This window comes from Pollachius pollachius (assembly GCF_949987615.1).
Source record: "Pollachius pollachius genome assembly, chromosome: 11".
Lineage (NCBI taxonomy): Eukaryota > Metazoa > Chordata > Actinopteri > Gadiformes > Gadidae > Pollachius > Pollachius pollachius.
The window spans coordinates 14,573,395-14,595,450 of NC_136944.1; the positions used below are offsets into that span (position 1 = coordinate 14,573,395).

The following is a 22,056-nucleotide window of genomic DNA, read 5'->3' on the forward strand; positions in this document are numbered from 1 at the left end:
GAGCAAATGCCAAACCGCTGATAAAACTTTCCTCAATGCCTGGGAAAATATTTAAGGAATTCAATAAATACGTATCAGTGATAAAAAAACAACAACACACAGGGCAAGCATTTCCCGCCTCCGTTCCCCAACCAGAGAGCATTGTGTCCGTTTCTGGCAACTCTCAGCGTGATTGCCTTCATGCGTCCATTCCGTGGCCTAGTGGTTTCATCCGACTGCTGAATGATGTTGTATTGAATGCTGCCATCTGCTGGTACGAATTGGTATTGAGGAAGAAAGTATGGACACGGACAGGCCCATTTTATTTATTTATTTTATAGTCTGGTATATGGACGTGAATACAGACACATTCATCACTATGCCAAATATGTATTCATAATATATGTTAAAGTGATTGAATGATACATTTTCAGGCAGCAGCCCAAATAAAACAACTAGTCAGAGGTTGCTTACCTACCTGTAAAGGCGTGACAACAACATAAACTCGACCGGAGATCGCCAAAACACAGAGACAAGCGGCTAAACAGCAAAAAACAGTCACGGCCACAACAGTTCCCACACAGCTGCAGCCCAGTATACCCTGTAGGACAGCGGCAGAGTTCAAGGTTGTACAATGTTCAAGGTTGTGTAATGTCCACACATCTCCTTGTGATAAAAACAAAACAAAAAAACAAGGAGCGATTGGCTGGGAAAATGAAATGTTTAGGTATACAGGTGGCCTTGTGGCGGTGGGGAATGTAAAAACACAAATGAGGAGGAGGAGAGGGAGAAAAGGAGGGATCGGTTCCCAATGCACCATCCTGGTTTCTATATCCTGGAGATGCCCTTCGTCTCTTCGTGCCACTGCTCCTGAAGATACATTGAACGCGGTGGACACACTGGGATTAAGATTGGAGACTCTGGCGCTATGGAGAAGAAGGTGGTGCTGATCACGGGCTGCTCCTCCGGGATAGGCCTTAGCCTGGCCGTGCGGTTAGCCTCCGACCCAGACAAGACGTACAAAGGTAAAGTCCGTACATCCATACAGTGGTTTAATGTGGAAGGCATTAAAACGCTCTCACACAAGAACACACTGCATTAAAAATAGATCAAACTAACCAAAATATATCAATATGTTTTTTATACATTTTTTTGGTAATCTTATTTTTTAATGAAAAACAAACTTTCATTATTTAATCATGCATCGCTTGGTCTTCTCAAACCGTGCCACAGTCTACGCCACTATGAGGAATCTGGCCAAGAAGGAGCGTCTGCTGGGCTGTGTCAAAGACCTGCATAAAGACACACTGGACATCCTGCAGATGGACGTCACCAACCAGCAGTCCATCCTGGAGGCCCGGGACAGAGTGGTGGAGAAGCGGGTGGACATCCTGGGTAGGGATGCCATTGTGTGTGTGTGTGTGTGTGTGTGTGTGTGTGTGTGTGTGTGTGTGTGTGTGTGTGTGTGTGTGTGTGTGTGTGTGTGTGTGTGTGTGTGTGTGTGAAATGCACATAACACACAGGGTCATTCTGAGCATTGAATATCTGAAGACAAGGAACGCGTCATCTAATGTATAGTAGACGTAAAGCAAGGCAAACAAAGCGCACAATAAGGGCATGAATCAGAGGCAGACGTGTGTCTGTGTCTCAGTGTGTAATGCAGGAGTGGGGCTGATTGGGCCCCTGGAGGCGCAGAGCTTGGACACCATGAGAAAGATCCTGGAGGTGAACCTCCTGGGGACCATCCAGACCATCCAGGCCTTCCTGCCCGACATGAAGGCCAGGTGCAAGGGCCACATTCTGGTCACAGGCAGCATTGGAGGGCTCCATGGTGAGCTACCCACCCATTGTCACCAGGGATATATGGCCCATCATTGTTAAAGATCCCATATCATGCTTTTTTGGGGCTAATAATTGCATTTGGGGGTACTAGTAGAATAGGGTTACATGAATACCCCCCCATGTGCTTGTTTTGATTGTGTGTTTGTTTGTGTGTATGTGTGTATACATGTTTGTATGTTTCTGTGTGTGTGTGTGTGTGCGTGTGTGTGTGTGTGTGCGTGTGTGTGTGTGTGTGTGTGTGTGTGTGCGTGTGTGTGTGTGTGTGTGTGTGTGTGTGTGTGTGTGTGTGTGTGTGTGTGTGTGCGTGCGTGCGTGCGTGCGTGTGTGTGTGTGTGTGTGTGTGTGTGTGTGTGTGTGATAACAGGGTAAGCTTGGGTCCTTTCTGTGTATGCTGACTGTGTTCTGAGGGTTTGTGATGTTATTGAGTGCTGTAATCCTCTTCCCAAACCTCAAACTGTACTCACTATCTTCTGCTTTCCCCCCACAGGTCTCCCCTTCAATGAGGTGTACTGTGCCAGCAAATTTGCAATTGAGGGAGCATGTGAGAGCTTGGCCATCATTCTGCAGCACTTCAACATCCAGTGAGTTTCAACGTCAATATTTCGTTGAAAGTTATCTTTAAATCCATTCTTGTTATTTGAAGAAGAAAAAAAAAATATATATAGGGCTCTCAGGTCATGGAATTGTTTACCAGGTCATAACAGTTATATTAAAGGTAAGAAACTTTCTTTAAAATAAGCATTGAACAAGAAGAATTATACATTCACAAACAATTACTACCCTCAATTATCTTTTATCTTTCTCCTTTTCCTTTTTTTTTTCTGTTTTAATTAGTTGTATTGTGGGTATCAAGATGCGCCACTTATATTAACATTTGACACTTATCGTTTTTGGTTGTGCATTCATTTTATTTCTGTGTTAATGTTCAGACAATGACTACATGTGTGAAATATGTGATAGTGTCACAGACAAGCTGGTCGAGGCAACAGCCCACAGGGATCCTTATCCACAAACACATGACCAAACAGACACGCACATCCTAAGTCGATGGGAGGTTTGACCGATTGATCTGCCCCAGCATGAGTCTCATCGAGTGCGGTCCGGTCAACACTGACTTCCTGGACAACCAGGAGAAGGCGGAGCTTGGGGACGCGTCTCTGGGGCAGGTGGACGTGTCCACCTTGGGCCTCTATGGCCAGTACCTGCACCACTGCACCACGATGTTCCAGAACGCCGCGCAGGACACCGAAGACATCGTCAAGGTGGGCCCCGGCGATTCATGAATCAATCAATATATTTTATATATATATACATATACATATGCATCAACATATTATTTAATGCTATATGTTGTTCGTAATAATAGGTTCATGAAAATAAATCAATGATTGAATTGATTAACACATGCATACACACACGCCATTGCTAAATAATACAGGTGAATAATTGATTCCAGTACACATGTTTAATCATAAACATTTATTTTTCTTCCTTCCATCTTTCATTTATTTCAATTTCATTATTTCATTTCTTTCTATTCCCATTCGTTCTCTGACCCTCCCTCCCTCCCTCCCTCCCATCTGTCCCTCAACCAGGTCTTCCTGGGTGCCATCAAGGCCAGCAGGCCATCGTTCAGGTACTACACCAGTGGCGCCATGCCGCCCCTGGTGAGGCTGAAGACCTCCTTCCCTGAGGGCTGCCGCTTCATTCGCGCCATCAGCCAGCTCATCTTCCCCACAGAGGCCACAGAACAGCAACCATAACAAACACAAACACACAAACACACCATACACACACACACACACACACACAAACACAAACACAATGACACACTCACACACACCACACACGCACACACACACACACACGCACACACACACACACACACACACACACACACACACACACACACACACACACACACACACACACACACACCATACACACAAACACATTGCAAAGTCTTCACATTGTATGGTTCATGGTGGTCACTGCTGGTCTTTGATTCTCAATAAAACATTTTGACAAATCTGTTTCATTCTTGTTTGGTCTGAACATGGAAAGAGGTAGTGAGTGCAGACAGTAGCCTACACACAATGTTCAATGAGAGCTGCTTGCTATTGTTCGAGTAATTAATAAACACATAGCGATGGAGTAAAGGAACACACACAATTGTTGATCATTGTAAGAATGAAATAGGAGGGTTAACCAGCTGTAGTTGTTCAATAACTTGTATCTGAATACACACTTTGTACGTCGCTTTGGATACAAATGTTTCCTAAGAGACTAAATAGTCATGAACTAATGGGGAGGGAGTGGGAATATTTACATTAGTGGGAATATGAACGGGAATGTTTTTAGGTAAACATATAAAGTCCATACTCTATACTGCCAACTGTTGGCTTGGCAGGCTTTCAAGGAAGTGGAAGTTGTGTAAGCAACAGTGAGTTTGCAAAGCAAACAGGTCCTGCCTGTCTCAGGGAGATCCACTCATACACATGAAAATATTTTTACATGTTTTTTAGACCCAATAAGCCAACTAAGAGAGTACAAAGTGTAACGCAAATATTAGATCCTTCCAAAATTCCATCATAGACAGTGTGTCTGACGTATGTCTATAAAAGCAGAGGGGGAAAAATGAGCAAAGGAGCAGAGAGAACACAGAACAGAAGCATGAGCATGAAAAGGTTTTCAGTCCTGCTGCTGGCCAAATACTGGGCCTTTTGGAAGCAAAGGTTAATAAGAACGATTTTGAAATCTAGCCGTCTGACTTCAATGTCACAGGAGGAGAGACCTAACCCTGGCAGCCCTGGAGGGAAGGTTGAAGTCCAGTGAGAAGGAGGTGACGCGTCTCCAGAGCCTTTGTGAAGGTAAAATGTGACAACTATGAATTGTTGACTTCCTGATTTCCTATTCCTGCCCCCAGCCCAGCCTCGAGCAGCCTTTACTGTTGCCCTAATGGATGAGGGTTCTTAACCTGGAAACCACGGGCCTTTTCCTGACCTTACGATAACGCCGTACAGGAAGGTCTTTGCAAACGTTGGCAATGGCTACAACCCTACAACAGGTAGGTGTGCTCATGTGTGTGCAAGTGAGTGAGTGAGTGAGTGAGTGAGTGAGAAAAATGGAGTGAGACCAGGTGTGTATGTATATGATTCGTGTTTGTAAAAATAAATAAATATATAAACCGTTCTCTTAATAACAATTTGTATTATTTTGGCAGGCATGTACACCGCTCCTGTCAGGGGCATGTACTTCTTTCACTTCCCCATGTTCACCAGCGGCACGCACACCAAACTCTGCAGCATGCATCTGGAAGAACAATGTGTTTGAGGTGTGCCGGTGGGACGTCAAGGAGCACGCTGGGTTTGACTCCGGCAGCAACGCCGTGGTCTTACAGACGGGATTGGGAGACAGCGTTACCATAATGCTTGAGGCGAAGAGGACAGTCAATGACAATCAGTCGCACTTAAACACTTTGAGCGGTTTCCTGCTGTTTCCCATGTGAATCAAATGTTGGTTGGACTTTGCTCCCATCAAATAATAATAACAAAAAGAAATACTCATTATCATTGAATGCTTTTTTTTGTGGAGCGTTGCTGGGCACATGTTGTCAGCGAGCCAAAGAGCTAAAACAAAGGCTGCATGAAGGTAGGTGAAAGTAGGCTACATTAAGTAGAAGTTGGTTACAGGAAGTAGCCCACTTCAACCTTATTAGGTGTAAGTTGGCTTCATTATTAGACTGCGTGTGTGAGTGAGTGATATATTCAAGTATCATATCCGCAAATATAAGTCCTTTCCCAAAGACCGTATTGAACAGTGTGTCTGACGCAGGTCTATAAAAGTAGAGGGAAGAGGAGCAAAGGAGCAGAGAGAACACAGGACAGAAGCATGAGCATGAAAAGGTTTTCAGTGCTGCTGCTGGGCATGTGCTTGGGCCTTTTGGAGGCACAGGTTCTCTTTAAAGATAATGGAAGCAACCGTCTGACTTCAATGTCACAGGAGGAGAGACTGGCAGCCCTGGAGAGAAGGTTGGAGTCCAGCGAGAAGGAGGTGTCGCATCTCAAGAGCCTGATTGGAGGTAACGTGTGACAACTATGAATCGGTCATTTGCCTTTGATTTTGAGACTGATTTCCCTTTACTATTCCTGCCCCCAGCCCCGCCTGCAATAGCCTTTTCTGTTGCCCTGATGGATGATGCTACTACACCCGGAGACTACGGGCCTTTTGCTTACCGTACGATACTGCCATACAGGAAGGTCTTTGCAAACGTTGGCAATGGCTACAACCCTACAACAGGTAGGTGTGCTCATTCGTGAGTGAGAAGGTCAAATGGCATGTGTGTGAGTGAGTCAAATGGCGTGAGTGTGTGTGTGTGTGTTAGTACAATAATCTGTGTATGTGTGTGTAAGTATACTAGAGAGCAAGGGCGTGGGAACCGGGGGGGTGTGCAAGTAAAATAGTGTGTGCGTGTGTGAAAGTAAGACAGAGTAGCGTGTATGTGCAAGTAAAATGAAGTGTATGTGCATGTGTTTGTAAATAATAATTGAAACCAAATTGTTTTCTAAATTAATAATTTGTATTCATTTGGCAGGCACGTTCACCGCTTACGTCAGGGGGATGTACTTCTTTCGCTTCACCATGTTCACCAGCGGCACCCCCAACTCTGTAGCATGCATCTGGAAGAACAATGCGTTTGTGGTGTGCCTGTGGGACATCAAGGGGTACTTTGGGTATGACACGGGCAGCAACGCAGTGGTCTTACCGATGGGGGTGGGAGACCACGTTAGCGTAATGCTTGAGCCGAACATGACAGTAAATGACAGTCAATCGCACCTGAACACTTTTAGTGGTTTCCTGCTTTTTCCCATGTGAATCAAATTGTTGACTGGATTTTGTTCATCTGTAAAAACATTTCATGAAAAAAAAAATTGCAATAATCCGAACCACATATAATAAATATATAAAAACTCATTATGAAATGTGTTTTTTTTGTGGAGCGGACGTTGGGGCACATGATGTCAGCGAGCCAAAGAGCTAAAACAAAGGCTGCATGAAGTTAGGTATAAGTTGGCTATATTATGGGGAAGTTGGCTACAGGAAGTAGCCAACTTCCCCATAATGTAGGTGTAAGTTGGCTTCATTATTAGGTGTAAGTTGGCTACATTATTAGACCACCACACACAGAGATAGATTCAAGACTACTTTACTGTGAGCGAGGTAACAAGAACACTATAGAAATAAATACAGAAAATGCTTTAGCATTGGTGGCTCATTATATACAGCATGTCATTGCCATCTATCTATAGTAAATACCACTTTGCACTATGTTGGGGTTCACATTTTTGTCAAGACAATCACCGAAGGACATCGGAAATATTTGTACATGTGATAAAGGTTCACAGTACATGTTGCTATAGCCCATTTATCCTTAGCAAACTAAAAAGCAATTGTAGGCAATGACAGACATTGAGAGAAACACAAGATGAAGTTCCTTACGACTCATACTATGAGGGGTCACTGTATAAATGGGTGGGGGTATGTTGGAACTGGCCCCAATCAGCCGACTGAGAAGTACAAAGTCTACTGCAAATATCAGTCCTTTACCAAAGACCGTATTGGACAGTGTGTCTGACGCAGGTCTATAAAAGTAGAGGGAAGAGGAGCAAAGGAGCAGAGAGAACACAGAACAGAAGCATGAGCATGAAAAGGTTTTCAATGTTGCTGCTGGGCATGTGCTTGGGCCTTTTGGAAGCACAGGTTCTCTTTAAAGATAATGGAAGCAACCGTCTGACTTCAATGTCACAGGAGGAGAGACTGGCAGCCCTGGAGAGAAGGTTGGAGTCCAGCGAGAAGGAGGTGTCGCATCTCAAGAGCCTGATTGGAGGTAACGTGTGACAACTATGAATCGGTCATTTGCCTTTGATTTTGAGACTGATTTCCCTTTACTATTCCTGCCCCCAGCCCCGCCTGCAATAGCCTTTTCTGTTGCCCTGATGGATGATGCTACTACACCCGGAGACTACGGGCCTTTTGCTTACCGTACGATACTGCCATACAGGAAGGTCTTTGCAAACGTTGGCAATGGCTACAACCCTACAACAGGTAGGTGTGCTCATTCGTGAGTGAGAAGGTCAAATGGCATGTGTGTGAGTGAGTCAAATGGCGTGAGTGTGTGTGTGTGTGTTAGTACAATAATCTGTGTATGTGTGTGTAAGTATACTAGAGAGCAAGGGCGTGGGAACCGGGGGGGTGTTTAAGTAAGATAGTGTGTGCGCTTGTGTGAAAGTACAATAATCTGTGTGTGCAAGTAAAATAGTGTGTGCGTGTGTGCAAGTAAAACAGAGTAGCGTGTATGCGCAAGTAAAATGAAGTGTATGTGCATGTGTTTGTAAATAATAATTGAAACCAAATTGTTTTCTAAATTAATAATTTGTATTCATTTGGCAGGCACGTTCACCGCTCAAGTCAGGGGGATGTACTTCTTTCGCTTCACCATGTTCACCAGCGGCACCCCCAACTCTGTAGCATGCATCTGGAAGAACAATGCGTTTGTGGTGTGCCTGTGGGACATCAAGGGGTACTTTGGGTATGACACGGGCAGCAACGCAGTGGTCTTACCGATGGGGGTGGGAGAGAGCGTTAGCGTAATGCTTGAACCGAACAGGACAATAAATGACAGTCAATCGCACCTAAACACTTTTAGCGGTTTCCTGCTTTTTCCCATGTGAATCAAAATGTTGACTGGATTTTGTTCATCTATAAAAACATTTCATAATTATTTTTTTAATAATCCGAACCACATACAATAAATCTATAAAAACTTTATTATTGGATGATTTTTTTTTGTCGAGCAGACTTGGGGCAGTTGTCAGCGAGCCGAAGAGCTAAAACGAAGGCCGCATAGTCGTAGTAGGTGGAAGTTGGCTACATGATTAGACCAACACACAAAGATAGATAGATTTAAGACTACTTTAATGTGAGCTAGGTAACAAGATTCCATACATACTCTATAAAAAAAAAATACAGACAATTCTTCAGCATTGCTGGCTCCATTATATACAGCATGACATCACCATCTATCTATAGTAAATACCACTTCACGAAATGTTAGGATTCACATTTGTGTCAAGTCACATCATTTGGAATGTTTGAAGAAAAAAGAAAAAACATCAAAATATCAGGAAAGGAGCAAAATATCCCACCAGCAAAGATCTATGGACTTAGACTATGACTAAGCAATATGTGCCCTTGTGTGCAAGCCACTCGAGTCAGCTACTCGTTCACAATGAGTTTGGCGGAGCACAGTGCCTCCCCGTGGTCATTGGTGGCCCTGCAGGTGTAAACGTTGGCGTCCTGAGGCTCCACCAGGGCTATCACCAGGGTGCAGCGTCCGTCCTCCTCGTACTCGATCTGAACCCGGGCCGTCTCCGCCACCGGCACTGACCCGCACAGCCACACCACTTCCGGGTCGGGGTAGCCTGTAGTGGTATCGTATCGCATTGGAAGCTAGTCACCCATGTTCATTTATCTGTGGTAATCTTAGTGTATGTCCTTTTTCATTTGTTCATACCCTTTTTTGCAATCCTGCCTCTTTATAAGCCAATATAGTTTTTACACATTCTAATTGTGGCCAATAGGGGCATCTCTTCCCTGATTGGTTCAGGTATCTCCCTGTCCTGTAAATCACAGGTGTGTGACATGGACCACAAACACAGGGAAGGAGGAGAAACATAGGGAGGGAGCAGGGAAATTAAAAAAATCTCACTCTTGCACTCTTTCCAACTCTGAAAATGTACCTACAGCAGATTGAGGAACAAAAGTTCAATTGAATCATGCTCCATTATTGAGAGAGACTTCACATAAATAGAGAGGCTACGTCGTCACTGCCCCTGTGTGCAGTACCTGTGAGGTGGCAGGAGAGACGGCCGGTGGCCCCTTCAGACACCGCCTGGTCCTTCAGGCCCTGCGAGAACCGGGGGGGGCCCTGCATCTTGTGCTCCAGGGACAGGAAGGCGTGCTCGGCCTCAGGGGTCATAGGTGATTCTGGGAGAGAAGATTGAAGCACAGGAAGAGGAACAAATCGGTTTTGAGGACACATTTGGGTTGTGCTCAACTTTGAGATGGGAGACTTCTAGATGAGGGGAGAGATGAGACTTGCATCGGAGAGGTGAGAGTTCAAGGAGAGGGATGAGAGATTGGAAAAAAGGGAGAAGAGAGATGAGAGACTTTAAAAATAGAGAAGAGAGATGAGACTTTGAGAAGAGATGAGACTTCCAGGAGAGCGGTGAAAATTCAAGAAGAGACTTTGAGAAGAGCAGGACAGAGATGATAGACACAGAACGGAGACGAAAGATAACTTTCGAGAAGCGATAACAAATGAGAGACAGAGTAGTGAGAAGAGAGATTAGAGACTTTAAGTAGTGAGAAAAGAGATGACACTTTTAGGAGAAAGGCGAGACTTTGAGAAGAGCAATTCGACTTCTAGAAGATGGGATGTAGACAGCGAGGGGACAGCCTTACCCTCTCCGGGACTGACCAGAGACAAAGTGCTGTCCGGCTTGGATAACAGCGCCATTCTCTTCAGAGCCAGCATGGCCTTGCCTGCTTTCTACAAGTAAAACAAACTAATTCAAATTTCAACAACCTCTTCCAACACACAATGAAAATAATAAAAAAATAATAAAAATAATAAATATATATCTGTGGGACATGTGGGATATGAAAATGTGGGACACCTTCCACTTCTGGCGGGCCAGGAACTTCTTCATCTTGTTCTTGGGCAGGCTTTTGGCGTTGCTGGGGTCTGTGCAGTTAGACGCCGCAATCCAGCGGTGGGCCAGAGCCTCCTGGGCAGACAGGCGCCGCCTGGCATGGGCAGTGAAATGCATTTAGTGTCCATGGCAGAGAGCGGTGGTCCTAATGGCACGATTAGCATTTACACAGAGCGGAAAGGTTGGCTAGATCCGGTTTGTGATGGTGGTGACGGCAAACTACAGTTGAGCAGGGGGGCCTAATAGTGTCCATTAAATCGCAGATGCTAACTTCCCATGCGAGTGTTGGGTGCTGGATAATAATAATAATACAGATTAAAATGTCACCAAGTGATCAGTGTTCTTTCTAAATACATTCGGTGGATGCCTTTATCCAGAATACCTTCAAAGACATCCTGGCATGGGTGGTCAAACCTCTGACCCTTTCTCATGGCGATGGCCACGTTCTACAAACCAAGAGACAGAGTTTCGATGAGCGGGCAGGGGGTCAGACTGCTGTAGGCTGACGGTCACCCACCTGGGAGCCTTGTTGAGTAGGGAGCTGATGAATCCCTGGGCATCATCACTGATCTCCTCAAAGCTCTCCTCGTCAAACTCCCACTGGGCCGAGGTGACCAAGGCGAGGGTCTCCTCGTCGCTGCCCCCCTGGAACGGAGACTCACCGCTCAGTCTGCACACACACACACACACACACACACACACGGAGGGCGCTTAGAACAGCTTGCTGTCCCAATTACTTTGAATCACTTCCAGAAAGCAACTTTCCTCCACTAGGTGATGATATAGATATGACGATTCATGTGAAAACCAAGTTCAATACAGGAGGTGGGTACTTAAAGCTATGGTAGGCCATTTGGAGACACCAGCCAGAGAAAGTAATATAAGTAAAGTAAAATTAGTAAAGACAACTACTGTGATATCAATTACTTACAGGATGTAACAGATGACTCCAATGCTCCACATGTCTGTGGCCATACCCACGGGTTCATAGTTAATCACTTCCGGGGCCACAAACTCAGGGGTCCCATGCATTACCTTGAGAGGTACCTTAGGATCTGGAATCAAAAGATACATGAATCCACTACACGGACATATACACGTGAACCACAATTATCAAGTGGTGGGAGTCCATTTAGCATTGAATTTTGGTTCATGCATATTTTATTTATTTACCTAGCTTGCTGGCTAGCCCAAAGTCAATTATTTTTATAGCGGTGCCCGTATGGTCGACACACACAATGTTTTCAGGTTTCAGGTCCAGGTGGATGATGTCTTGCTGATGCATGTAGTCCGTTCCCTCCAGGATCTGCTGCATGTAGCGTACACTAGCCACCTCCGTATGCTCAAAGCTGTCGTCCACGATGCGCTCAAACAGCTCGCCCCCTGCAATGCTGCAGGTGTACGGGTTATCACAGAGATTAGCTTCTGTCCTGCATGATGATTTGTATTGTGCATATGATATTGCATTGTTGCTAAGGCTGTCAGCCTCCTGGCTGAAAGGTGCTGGGTTTGATAATTCATGTCTACCCTGTCGGTAACCTTGTGCCAGATGCCTAGCCGCCTCTCTGCTACAGAAGACTTCTATCTGTAAAGCTACAAGCATCTGCTAAATGAAAATATCGTGTCAACGTTACGTGATGATCAAAATGTATTTTCCTTAAAAGATTCCGTGCCGTTATGGACCGGACAGTGAAGAAACACAGGAAAGTGGTTTGAAAGCGAGAGAGGGAACGACTGCTATGTGAATTAAGAATTAAACCGGTGATCTCTGCAAGGCACATTGCCTCGGTGGTATTTGCTAGTGCTAGCACTAGCATTAGCTTACAGGATGCTTTAAAACTAAGTACTCACAGCTCCATCACCATGACCATCTCCGACCTGTGGTCGTACGCGGCCAAGCACTGCACCAGCTTGGGGTGGTGCAGGAAGTTCATCAACTCAATCTCCTTGCGAGCGGCCTCTCTCTCCTTGGCCCGGCGGCCTTTGTAGAACTTTCCCGCACACTCACGTGCACTTTCCTTGTGCATCAGCTTAAACACTTGCCCAAATTTACCACTGTGACAGAAAAAGATGCCAATTATTAATTCTGTTGCTTATTCCATGCATATTCTGTGCTTGTGGATATATATATTCTGTGAAACGTTTAAGGTTTAATGTTGAAAAAAAACAAAATGTTTCCTTTAATCTGATCAATGCTGCCAGTCTGGCAGGAAATGTGCTTGAACATGTTTCCTAAAGTAAAACTATGTTAAACGTTCTTGTTCTGTTTAATTTGGCTTGTCTGACGTATTATGTGTTAGGGACATGTTTCTAACAGGGCCACAGGGAGAGGTGTGGATATCATTATCCGCACCTCATTTATTGAGTGGGCGGACTTTCTGCTTTCTTTCCAAAACGGAGGTCGGCTCAAAAGTGAACTGATCCAGTACTGGCATGTTCCCCGAGTTTCAGTCCCGGAGGAAAAGCAACACTTTGTGCTGCTAGACACACTTGACTGTTGAACTTTGCGATTCATTCTATTTGCTAAGGTGGCGGTGAAGACATTGGACTTAAACAAAAAAGGCAGATAGGACATGTAAGCAATATGGGTGAGATCTCGCCGTCTCGCAACCACTCACACTCCCAGTTTTTCCAGCACGGTGTAGTGATCCGCCACTTTGTGGACACAGTCGACAGTCACGTGGGCGTATGCAGGTGTTGGCTCCTCCACTTGGCCGCCGGAGGCTGAACGTTAACAGAGGCCGTGTTTTAAATTTTATGCTTTAACATACATGTGCTTTAGGTCATTGTAAGGAGTTAGCCGAACTTCTTCCTCGTCATCATCATCATCATGAGCTGACCTGCGGGCTCCATGTTGACAGGCGACGACTCCGGGCTGGGTTCGCTGAGCCCCACCGCGTTGTAGGCCCTCACTCGGAAGCGGTAGGCCGTCTGGGGAGGCAGCTGCCCGGCGCTCACCCTGTACGAGGTGCTCTTACACCGGTCACTCAGTTCACTCCAGTCCCCGGGCTCGGGGCCTCGGCTGCTCGCCTCCACCACGTAGCCCAGTACCGCGCTGCCGCCGTCGTAGCAGGGGCCCGACCAAGAGAGCACCACTCCCCCCAGGGAGACCACGGAGACCACGGGGCCAGAGGCAGGCGGCTGGGGCTTCTCTAGTGTGTCAGGTTCGGGGACAGGACGCAAAAATATAGATGTAATGTTGACTTAAACTGAAACTAAATCCATGTTGCTGATAAACATTAGTGATGCCCAACAACATCATCATCATTTATTTTTCATGAAACCTCTATAGCTTATATCAAGAACAACATCTCAGGCAACCCGGGCGTTGTTTCTACTGGTGAGGGAATGTAGGCGTCAGCTTATCTCTACACCGATGCAGAAATCCTGCGCAACCACATTTTTGTCCATCACAATAACAGTAAGAATCAAAACCAATACCTGTCCACAACTACCAATTTAGCACCACTACTATTCCCCAACTACCAATTGGATATGACTCTCCCTGAAATCAAACCCAAAGGAGCTAAAGACCACCAGATCACATAAGACAGACTTATGGCATATTACTGAATAGGCAACTAAGAGTCTTCCATGCGTCATTCAATATATAAACACAGTGGCATGGCTGATACAGCGCTTTGCATTGCATGCGTATCAGATATAACTAAGGGCAGCCATATGCTGGCAAACAGCATACGGGCATCGGGGAGCAGCCCCTTACCTATAACGGAGAGGGTGACTGTATGCTGCGCGGAGCTTTTCCGGTCGCGGACCAGGACAGTGTAGCGTCCCGTGTGCTGAGGTTCAGCCACAGCTATGACGAGCGTGCTGCTCCGGGCACTGTTCTCAGTCCACAACTCTGCCCCGGTGTCCACTATCTACAGACGGGTGGCACGTATAGAGATGAAGGAAAGAAGGTGGGTGAAATGGAGAGATTCAGTGAAAGAGAGTGAGTAAGAGTGACAGTTGTGTGTACAAAGAGTGTGAGAGAAATAACAGGATGTATACAGTAAAGAGAAAGAATGGAAAAGAGAGAAAGAAACGTGGAAAGAGCGGTTGAGCAAAAGAGCGAGCAAAGAGATGTAGAGTTACGTAAACAAAATATATAGAGCGAAAGATTAAGATCTATATACATCTACAGTAAGGGAGACGTGTGTAATTTGTACACACACACACACACGCACGCGCGCGAGCGAGCGAGCGAGCCTAGCCTAGCCTACCTGTAGTTTGTTTCTGATCCAACAGGCCACTATGGGTGGGCTGCCAGAGAATGCGCACGTCAGCCGTGCACACTCTCCCGTCTTTACCTCGACGTGCTGGGGTGGCTTTTCAAACCGAAGAACAGGAGCTGTAGGACGCACAAGATAACTAGTTACTATAAGTGCCGTATGACTATGATATAATATATAACATAATATTAAACAGCCTAGTCAAGACAGAAAAACCTATATACAGGCCAACACAGATAATCAACAGTACCATGAACAATAAACCTTTATGGAATTCAATATTCAAATAGGATCATAAATTGTATTAAACTGATAGAACCATATATTCTTTCAATTGCTTCAGTATATAGCACAGACAATCGACATAGGGAAAACAGACCAGGTTTGTTACCTATTAATTTGAGCCACCCCCACTTTATTTGTGAAGCCTTGCCCCATATGCAGCGCCTGCTCTACGTGACCATACGTCACTATGGGGTCAAACTCCACCTCACTATGGAGTCACACGGTTGCAACCACTTTCCAATGTTGAATCTTGTTTCTTGAAAGTACCCACGGCACTCACGTATGTTTCCACATGAAAAACACACATATACTTTGTTGACATGCTGTGAAACAAAGCGTGAATAAACCTCTTGTTTGTTTACGTCTATGGTTTGAGTGTAGCCGCACTGTTTACTTGAGGGTTGGTTCAGTGGGTACTTTAGATTAACCGAGTCCAGATTTGAAAGTGGTTAAATAGATCAGTGTAGTGTTGTCCCCATACACCTGCTGCTCATCGGGACAGCAGATGGCACATACTTTGGGCCATGAGTATTGCATGCCTACTATAATTTAAAATTTGAATCTTGATTTATATTGAATCCCAAATGTAATTTGCAATTACCTAGCCCTCATCAACTAGATCATATAAAAACCTACAACCACTGACCCAATTGTACAACTTCCTCTGGCTGAGCCCTATGCTAGGCCCATACTTTACGGAACACAATACGTTGTTTGATGGCTGACATGACACATCATGTGAAGTCAAAGACACAATGCATGAGAGCCAGGTTGTGAATTCAATACGGACAGAAACCATACCAACAAAATGGACAACATAATGTGAACAAAGGAACTAGCAGCACCACCCCTAGTCAAAACAACAGGTGGATGAGAGAAAGACAGGTGTGGCTCTTGTAGCCGTACCCATCATCCTATTCTTAAGTTTAAGAATCTGAAACACCTCCGAAAATAGAGGCTATCAGGCTTAAACAATGTTTGCTCCTCCGTTAAACATACTAATATTAAAGTATTGGTAGTTAAGTATCTGTGGATCAAAGTACTTGATACATAATACCACAGCTTTATAAGTTTAATTGCTGAAGTTCAAGTACTCATCCACATGACCTCATACTTTCATGTGAAATACACATTCAACCCTTAAGAGATAAGATGAGAACATTTGGTTAAACGTTAAAGGGTGGAAAGAAAAGTTGTTGTGGTTAGCCTAATGATTAACCAGTAAGTATCATTATCGAAGGGTGCCCAAATGAAGACTGACCCTGTTTCTGGTGGTCTTTCTACGTCTGGCGCAGTCCAAGGAAACGTCCCCTTTTCTGCTTCTTAAAATATATTAAATTTGATTTTGAAATGGCCAAAGGACCTTGCTTGCTAATGAATACTACATTTCGAGACAGTTGGTAATTTAACTTGTGTCAATCTGATCGGCTGTGACGTGAGCTCCCTACACTGGGGTCTATCGACTTTATACCATAAGTAGGCACGACTGATCGTAAAGAATAGTTATAGTACACCATAGGTCTCGTACTTCAGAATGCACTACAATTTTTTGAAGGAGATACTAACATTTTGTGCTGCCTCAAGAGACATCATTTAAAATCCTAAACGAAGCTAAATATACTTTACCCTAGGCTTATCAAAATAAATGTTTGCCATTTTTTGCATGTGAAGCGCTGTGGCAGTTTCATACATAACAATAATATAATGATTAATTATTTATGTCACAATCAATTACTAAACCAAAACACCATAACTACCAAGAATAGTCCATTAGGCCTACTTCCAAAAAGGGAGTTGGTCATTGCAATGTGACGACGTCACGGTGTACAAGCTGAATAGCAAGGATTCCATATTCCAGTAGCAACTTTTAATTGTTTTTTGCTGGTTTACCAAAAGCTTAAAACACTTTATAGTTAACTATTTGGTGTGCACTGCCCAACTTTTACTACAGAACTACAATTACCATGATAGGCGAAATGCAAATATGTTCCCAATTTAATTTCTGAAATAATAACATTATGGACTGCCAAACATCAATTGTCCCTGTTTTCATTTTAGAAATCTGGTCAGCTTAGCAGTGTCAAAAAAAAAGCTATGATACTGAAAAAAAAGTACCGAAACCGCCAAAGAAACATACTGAAACCACCAATAAAGGAAGGCCAAGGTACAAAGTAAAGTAATTCAACATTTTACGATTGTACTATACTCAAAAAAGTACTTCCCAGTCTTCCCTGTAAATGTATGGTTCTCACCTTTACCCGATGTTGACCTCTTCTTTGGAATGACCGCTGTGGGAAGAGAATGCACACAGTGTTGAGCTGAAAGCCAAATGCCAATCCATGGGTATTTGTGCTCTTTGCATTTAGAGGGGTAGAATGCCTTCCCTGTCTTGTCATGCTAACAGATAACAGCTAACATTCTGCTACTGTATCTCTGTACACACTTGACTCTTTCCTTACATGGTTTCGGGACGCTTGTTTTTCAGAAGTCACATCAATGGGTCATTGTTTGGGAAGCATGCACCCTGTTTACATAATTCACTGGCTGGCAAAGCACCACCAAACACGGGAATGGAGGAAGTGGTGTGATTACCTCTATCAAGATAACAAGACAAATCGGGGGCTGCTTTCCTGGCTTTTTGTGTTTTTTCCTGTCCAGAAATATTAGTCCATTGCACAATACTTCTGCCCTAGATTTGTGTAACCTCACTGTATTCTTTAAGGCTGTGTAGTTAGCAAGGAATAAACTCTAGTGTTAGGGAGAGACAGGAGGGGGCGTGGCTCTCTTGACCTGATTATAAGATAGTTAAGGAGCATGTGTTGCCAATTAACTAATCAGCTGATTTTTCTTTAAAAACACGGCAGGAGGCAAGAAGTAACACATTTCTGAGCCAAATTTGTTTTGGATGACTGAATTGGCCGTTTATATGATGACATTTCTGTTTTTGCCAGAATTAACTACACGTTGTGCTATCTTGAGCCCTTTGTCTATTAAACTCTTTACCAATAGGATGAAGCTGCAGGATAGATAGATATGTCTACTGTTTATACAGCACATAGTATAGGAGGGGATATTGGATAGGGGTATAGGAGATAGCTTGATGTAGTTGCTAGGGCGATTGACTCCCAGCCTAAAGGTTTTGGGTTAAACCCTCAATGTCCTAACCGGTCTGCGGTTCAGAGCTGAACTGACTCTTTGGATAAAAGCATCTTATGATCATTAAATATTAATATATGAAAAGAATAACCCATTCATGTTGGTACCATTATTAGTTCTTGGATCTTCTGCTGGACTCTGGTCATTAGAAACGAGAGAAGATCCTTTGAGGTCCTGTGCAATGCCCTTTGGAGATGTTGTCTCGTCTCCGTTTTCTGAAACACTCTCTGGGCGAGAGCAGAGTTTGGCTGGCGCAGAGGCACGCACCCCACAGATAGTTTCAAAGTCTGGGAGGAAAGTGCAAACCCTTAAAGCTGTCATTCAAAAATCAACATAGAGTAACAATTCAGCGAAAGAAAAAAAGTATTGCAATAAAACAGGCAAATGTGTCCCCGAAACAGGTTTGTGTTTACACATATTGACTCACTGTGTTCACTGTCATCAAACTGACTTCTCTTACCTTGGACGGAAACAGACGCACAGCTAGAAGATCGGCCTGCGCTGTTCTCTGCCAAGCACATGTAGGTTCCAGCATCTTCGGGTAGACATTCCTTCACCAGAAACCTCACCTCTCGACCATCACTGAAAGATCTTCCGAAATAGGCCACTTCCCCTGCCCAGACAAAGAAAAACACCAATGTCTATCATTTCCCCAAACTATTTATAGATATTTTAACCATTACAGATTGCACTAATGTGATGGTATTGTATCTACACATTCTTAACAGTATCTATAGGCTGGCAAGCAGCCATTTAGTTTGACAAACTTTACTTCATTATTTGTTTAGCTGATACTTTGCTCTGATCATTTTTAAAAACCTATTGGATGTATACAATCCTTTCTACAAATTCCCATTTGATATTGGGTTTGAGATGTTAATAAACTCTTGGTTCTGTGACAGTGGTCAACAATCTGTACTGAGCTCAGAGGAAATGCTTTTTTTTATGTTCATCCATAAGGGAAACGTTTGTGGATGCGGATATACCCTATATAGCTCACCATTGTGCAACCACGATATGTTGATAGGGTGAGTTCCAGAGATGATTCCGCTCAGTGTGATGTCACTTCCTTCGTCAACAGAGAGGTCTCGCAGCGGCCCCAGGAAAATGGGTGGCTCGGGACTCCTGGGAGGGCCGAGGTGTCTGGACCCAGCACAGTGGGAACCATTCGGGCCAACTAATAAAAGGTTAGAGATACAGGGCATAATCTCGTTCTGTTTTGTCTTTTGTCCCCAAGTATTGCCAAGCTGTACACACCAAATGTGCCCTTGATAAATATAACTTTAAATATATATTGTTATCTAAACGTTATCTAAACATACATTTGAAATATGGTTCAAATGGAAAAATAAACTATTAAGAAAGGGTCTGACTGCAACTTTCATCGATACCTCAACATTATGATTAGGTATTTATAACTTTCCATAATAGACACTATTATCTGGACAGAATTTCAGAAAATGTAAGCCATCTTCGCTAACAGTTGAATTTACTTCATTTTGGTATTATAATTGTTTTGTCTTTTTGCTTTCTCTACATCCGTGTGCTCCACCAACTTCTTATTGTTTGAAATGATTGATAGGGAAAGCCCCATTCAGTTGTAATAAAGTAATGGGGAGGGGGCTATCAGAGGACCTGGGAAAGTCCTTAATAAACGCAGGCGTCAAACTAAGTCAAGGCTCCAGTTACCATTCATGTCACCATTATTTCCATATCACCAGCCCATTAAGACTGTTCTGTATATAATTTCTACATTCATTTCCAAGCACGCTAGCTTCCAGGAGACCTACTGGAATATGTGGCATACAAAATGAACGTAAACTTAAATTAAGGGACAACCAGCCACTCATGTCACATATCTGTATTTGTTTTGTGGAACCTCTTCTGGGTGCTATGTGTTATAAGGAAACGACACAATGCTTGTTTCCTCTGTCATCCCTAACATGTACGGTTAGAAGTTTCATCAAGTACTTCAGTGGTTGTGTCCTAAAGTGCTATTCTATGGAACTGCTTATCAGTGCTTGGATCTTTATCACTTTACACTAGAGCATGCCCTGATCTCACTTAACCTGAGGCCCTTGTGAAACACTTGTTGTTGTAATTTTAAACCTCAAATCAAGACCACACACGCAATAAAAAAAACACCTGAGAATAGGAAGTGAAAATACTTGTCAAACTGGGAATGTTACAATGAGAAGTTACAGTGGACATAGATCCTATAATTTCCTCCTTTTTCAGATGCTTAAAGCGTGAGTTTTACTAGATGGGATACACATATTGTGAAAGTACTTTAAGTGCAGGCCTGCTGGTGTCACAGTATCATGCCATGGGATTGTTGATCACAATACACAAACTGCCTGCAGCAAATAGACTTACCCGTGGATCTTTAGACCCCATGTCTCACCCTGACCCCTTCACCTCTCCCTTTCACTATCCCCTCGCGACCACCCCCTCGGTCTCTGACTCAACACAGGCTTTCTGTTGAAGGTAGACCCAAAGGGTCACAACATATGGAGCAAGTGGGAAATGTATATTTAGTGTCGTTTCTTTTTTCATGCAAAATACTAAAGCAATAGATCATCATCATTACATGCTGTTTATTGTAGCCTACATCAATTATCGTTGAATGTCTTAACATATCAATCTATTTGCAAATGAATTGTTCCACAGGAAAATAAAAATTCTATATGTATGAGTTAGTTAGAACAATTACAACAAGATAGCTTGTTATCAGGAACTTTAGTTTTTTTTTTGCAGCTTGAAAAATCAACACAATGGTAGACTCAGGCTTACCCCATTAAAACAAACGTAGCCCAATTAATTTTCACGTCCCGACTTGCCCACTACAACATAATTTGTGGTGTAAAAACCCATGTACTCTGCAGCCCGTACACACCAACACAGCTAGCCCCTTACCTCCTCCAGCCATCCCTTTACTGTCCACACCGTTTAAACCAGGGATCCTGGTTGTGCTGGCTCCTTTGGCCCCCTCTTTGTGGGTGCTTGAGGGAGGCTTGATGACCATGCTGAAGCTGGACACATAGTGCTGCGACTGCGGCTTCTGCTTTCCGTCGACTCGGTTCATGACCGGCTGTCTCCTCAGAAGTAAATATTTACACTGTCACTTCCTAAAGACACACACTTATCAAACTTCCGCTCTCTTTCCCCTTTCTCGCTCACAGCTGCATGGCCGGTTTCACGGCTCCTCTGTCCCGGCGGCCCTTCCTCTTGTTTCTCTTTCACTGCACTCCTCCTCTCTGTGTGTTATCACCCCTAGGTTTCTCTCCTAGAGTCCTCACCCTGTTCCTTGTGCGTGTGTATGTGTCCTTTGAGCTATGACTCCACCTCCACTAACTGACAAATCTCTGCTGCATGTCCCCCCCCCAAACCACTGCACCTGGCTACAGCTGGTTACTGCCACTGCTGTGGTGGCTGAGTGACAAACAGATGCATCACGCAAACATACAATTAAGGACGCACAGAGTGGTGTAGAAACAGACGACAGATTGCACACACATATTTAAATAAACAACACATGCGCAAACACGCTCATACATTGTCACCCTTATTCTCTCTCACACACACACACACACACACACACACACACACACACACGCACGCATGCACACAAACAATACAGTGCGGGACAAGAGGCTTATCTACTCTTTGGGCAGCCAAAGGTCATAATGTCGTAGTGTTTGTTGAATGTGTTGTGGCACAAATATCTCTGTCTGCCTGTCACACTGTCGAAACTGAACTTTGTAACAGCTGCAACATCTTCGTGGCAC

The 22,056-nt window shown here is 44.1% G+C and overlaps 3 protein-coding genes and 1 long non-coding RNA gene across 4 annotated transcripts; 3 read left to right on the forward strand and 1 right to left on the reverse strand.

The window, feature by feature from the left end:
* Nucleotides 1-907: 907 nt before the first annotated feature.
* hsd17b1 (hydroxysteroid (17-beta) dehydrogenase 1) lies at nt 908-3,584 on the forward strand (the record flags this gene model as incomplete). The annotated part of the gene is made up of 6 exons (XM_079746577.1): nt 908-1,004; nt 1,213-1,374; nt 1,631-1,810; nt 2,309-2,402; nt 2,900-3,083; nt 3,417-3,584. 6 exons carry the CDS (start codon nt 908-910, stop codon nt 3,582-3,584), a joined length of 885 nt encoding a protein of 294 aa, XP_079602703.1.
* A 2,045-nt stretch (nt 3,585-5,629) lies between these two features.
* cbln17 (cerebellin 17) lies at nt 5,630-6,783 on the forward strand. Its single transcript, XM_079746833.1, has 3 exons — nt 5,630-5,902; nt 5,980-6,120; nt 6,416-6,783. Exons 1-3 carry the CDS (start codon nt 5,713-5,715, stop codon nt 6,694-6,696), a joined length of 612 nt encoding a protein of 203 aa, XP_079602959.1. The 5' UTR covers nt 5,630-5,712; the 3' UTR covers nt 6,697-6,783.
* Nucleotides 6,784-7,517: 734 nt separating this feature from the next.
* On the forward strand, nt 7,518-8,637 carry LOC307082789. The gene is made up of 3 exons (XR_013812257.1): nt 7,518-7,708; nt 7,786-7,926; nt 8,272-8,637. It is a non-coding gene; the product is annotated as an uncharacterized lncRNA (long non-coding RNA).
* Nucleotides 8,638-8,777: 140 nt separating this feature from the next.
* mylk5 (myosin, light chain kinase 5) lies at nt 8,778-21,574 on the reverse strand. The gene is made up of 17 exons (XM_079746494.1): nt 21,185-21,574; nt 19,269-19,445; nt 18,729-18,881; nt 18,376-18,555; nt 17,365-17,400; nt 14,819-14,946; nt 14,320-14,476; nt 13,436-13,747; nt 13,214-13,319; nt 12,447-12,650; nt 11,769-11,986; nt 11,527-11,650; nt 11,113-11,265; nt 10,560-10,689; nt 10,345-10,432; nt 9,727-9,867; nt 8,778-9,302 (listed from the first exon to the last, which is right to left on the reverse strand). The coding sequence occupies exons 1-17, from the start codon at nt 21,351-21,353 to the stop codon at nt 9,097-9,099; spliced, it is 2,682 nt and encodes an 893-aa protein (XP_079602620.1). The 5' UTR covers nt 21,354-21,574; the 3' UTR covers nt 8,778-9,096.
* Nucleotides 21,575-22,056: the final 482 nt, after the last annotated feature.

What these genes read in the sequence shown, in the direction of transcription:
- mylk5 (XM_079746494.1), bottom strand. Translation starts at nt 21,353, where the DNA reads ATGAACCGAGTCGACGGAAAGCAGAAGCCGCAGTCGCAGCACTATGTG. An exon ending in TAAAGGGATGGCTGGAGGAG is followed by an intron (nt 19,446 to 21,184) that starts GTAAGGGGCTAG and finishes ACCTTTTATTAG; the next exon opens with TTGGCCCGAATGGTTCCCAC. An exon ending in GTGCTGGAAAAACTGGGAGT is followed by an intron (nt 12,651 to 13,213) that starts GTGAGTGGTTGC and finishes TTTCTGTCACAG; the next exon opens with TGGTAAATTTGGGCAAGTGT.
- cbln17 (XM_079746833.1), top strand. Translation starts at nt 5,713, where the DNA reads ATGAGCATGAAAAGGTTTTCAGTGCTGCTGCTGGGCATGTGCTTGGGC. An exon ending in TCTCAAGAGCCTGATTGGAG is followed by an intron (nt 5,903 to 5,979) that starts GTAACGTGTGAC and finishes TCCTGCCCCCAG; the next exon opens with CCCCGCCTGCAATAGCCTTT. An exon ending in TGGCTACAACCCTACAACAG is followed by an intron (nt 6,121 to 6,415) that starts GTAGGTGTGCTC and finishes TTCATTTGGCAG; the next exon opens with GCACGTTCACCGCTTACGTC.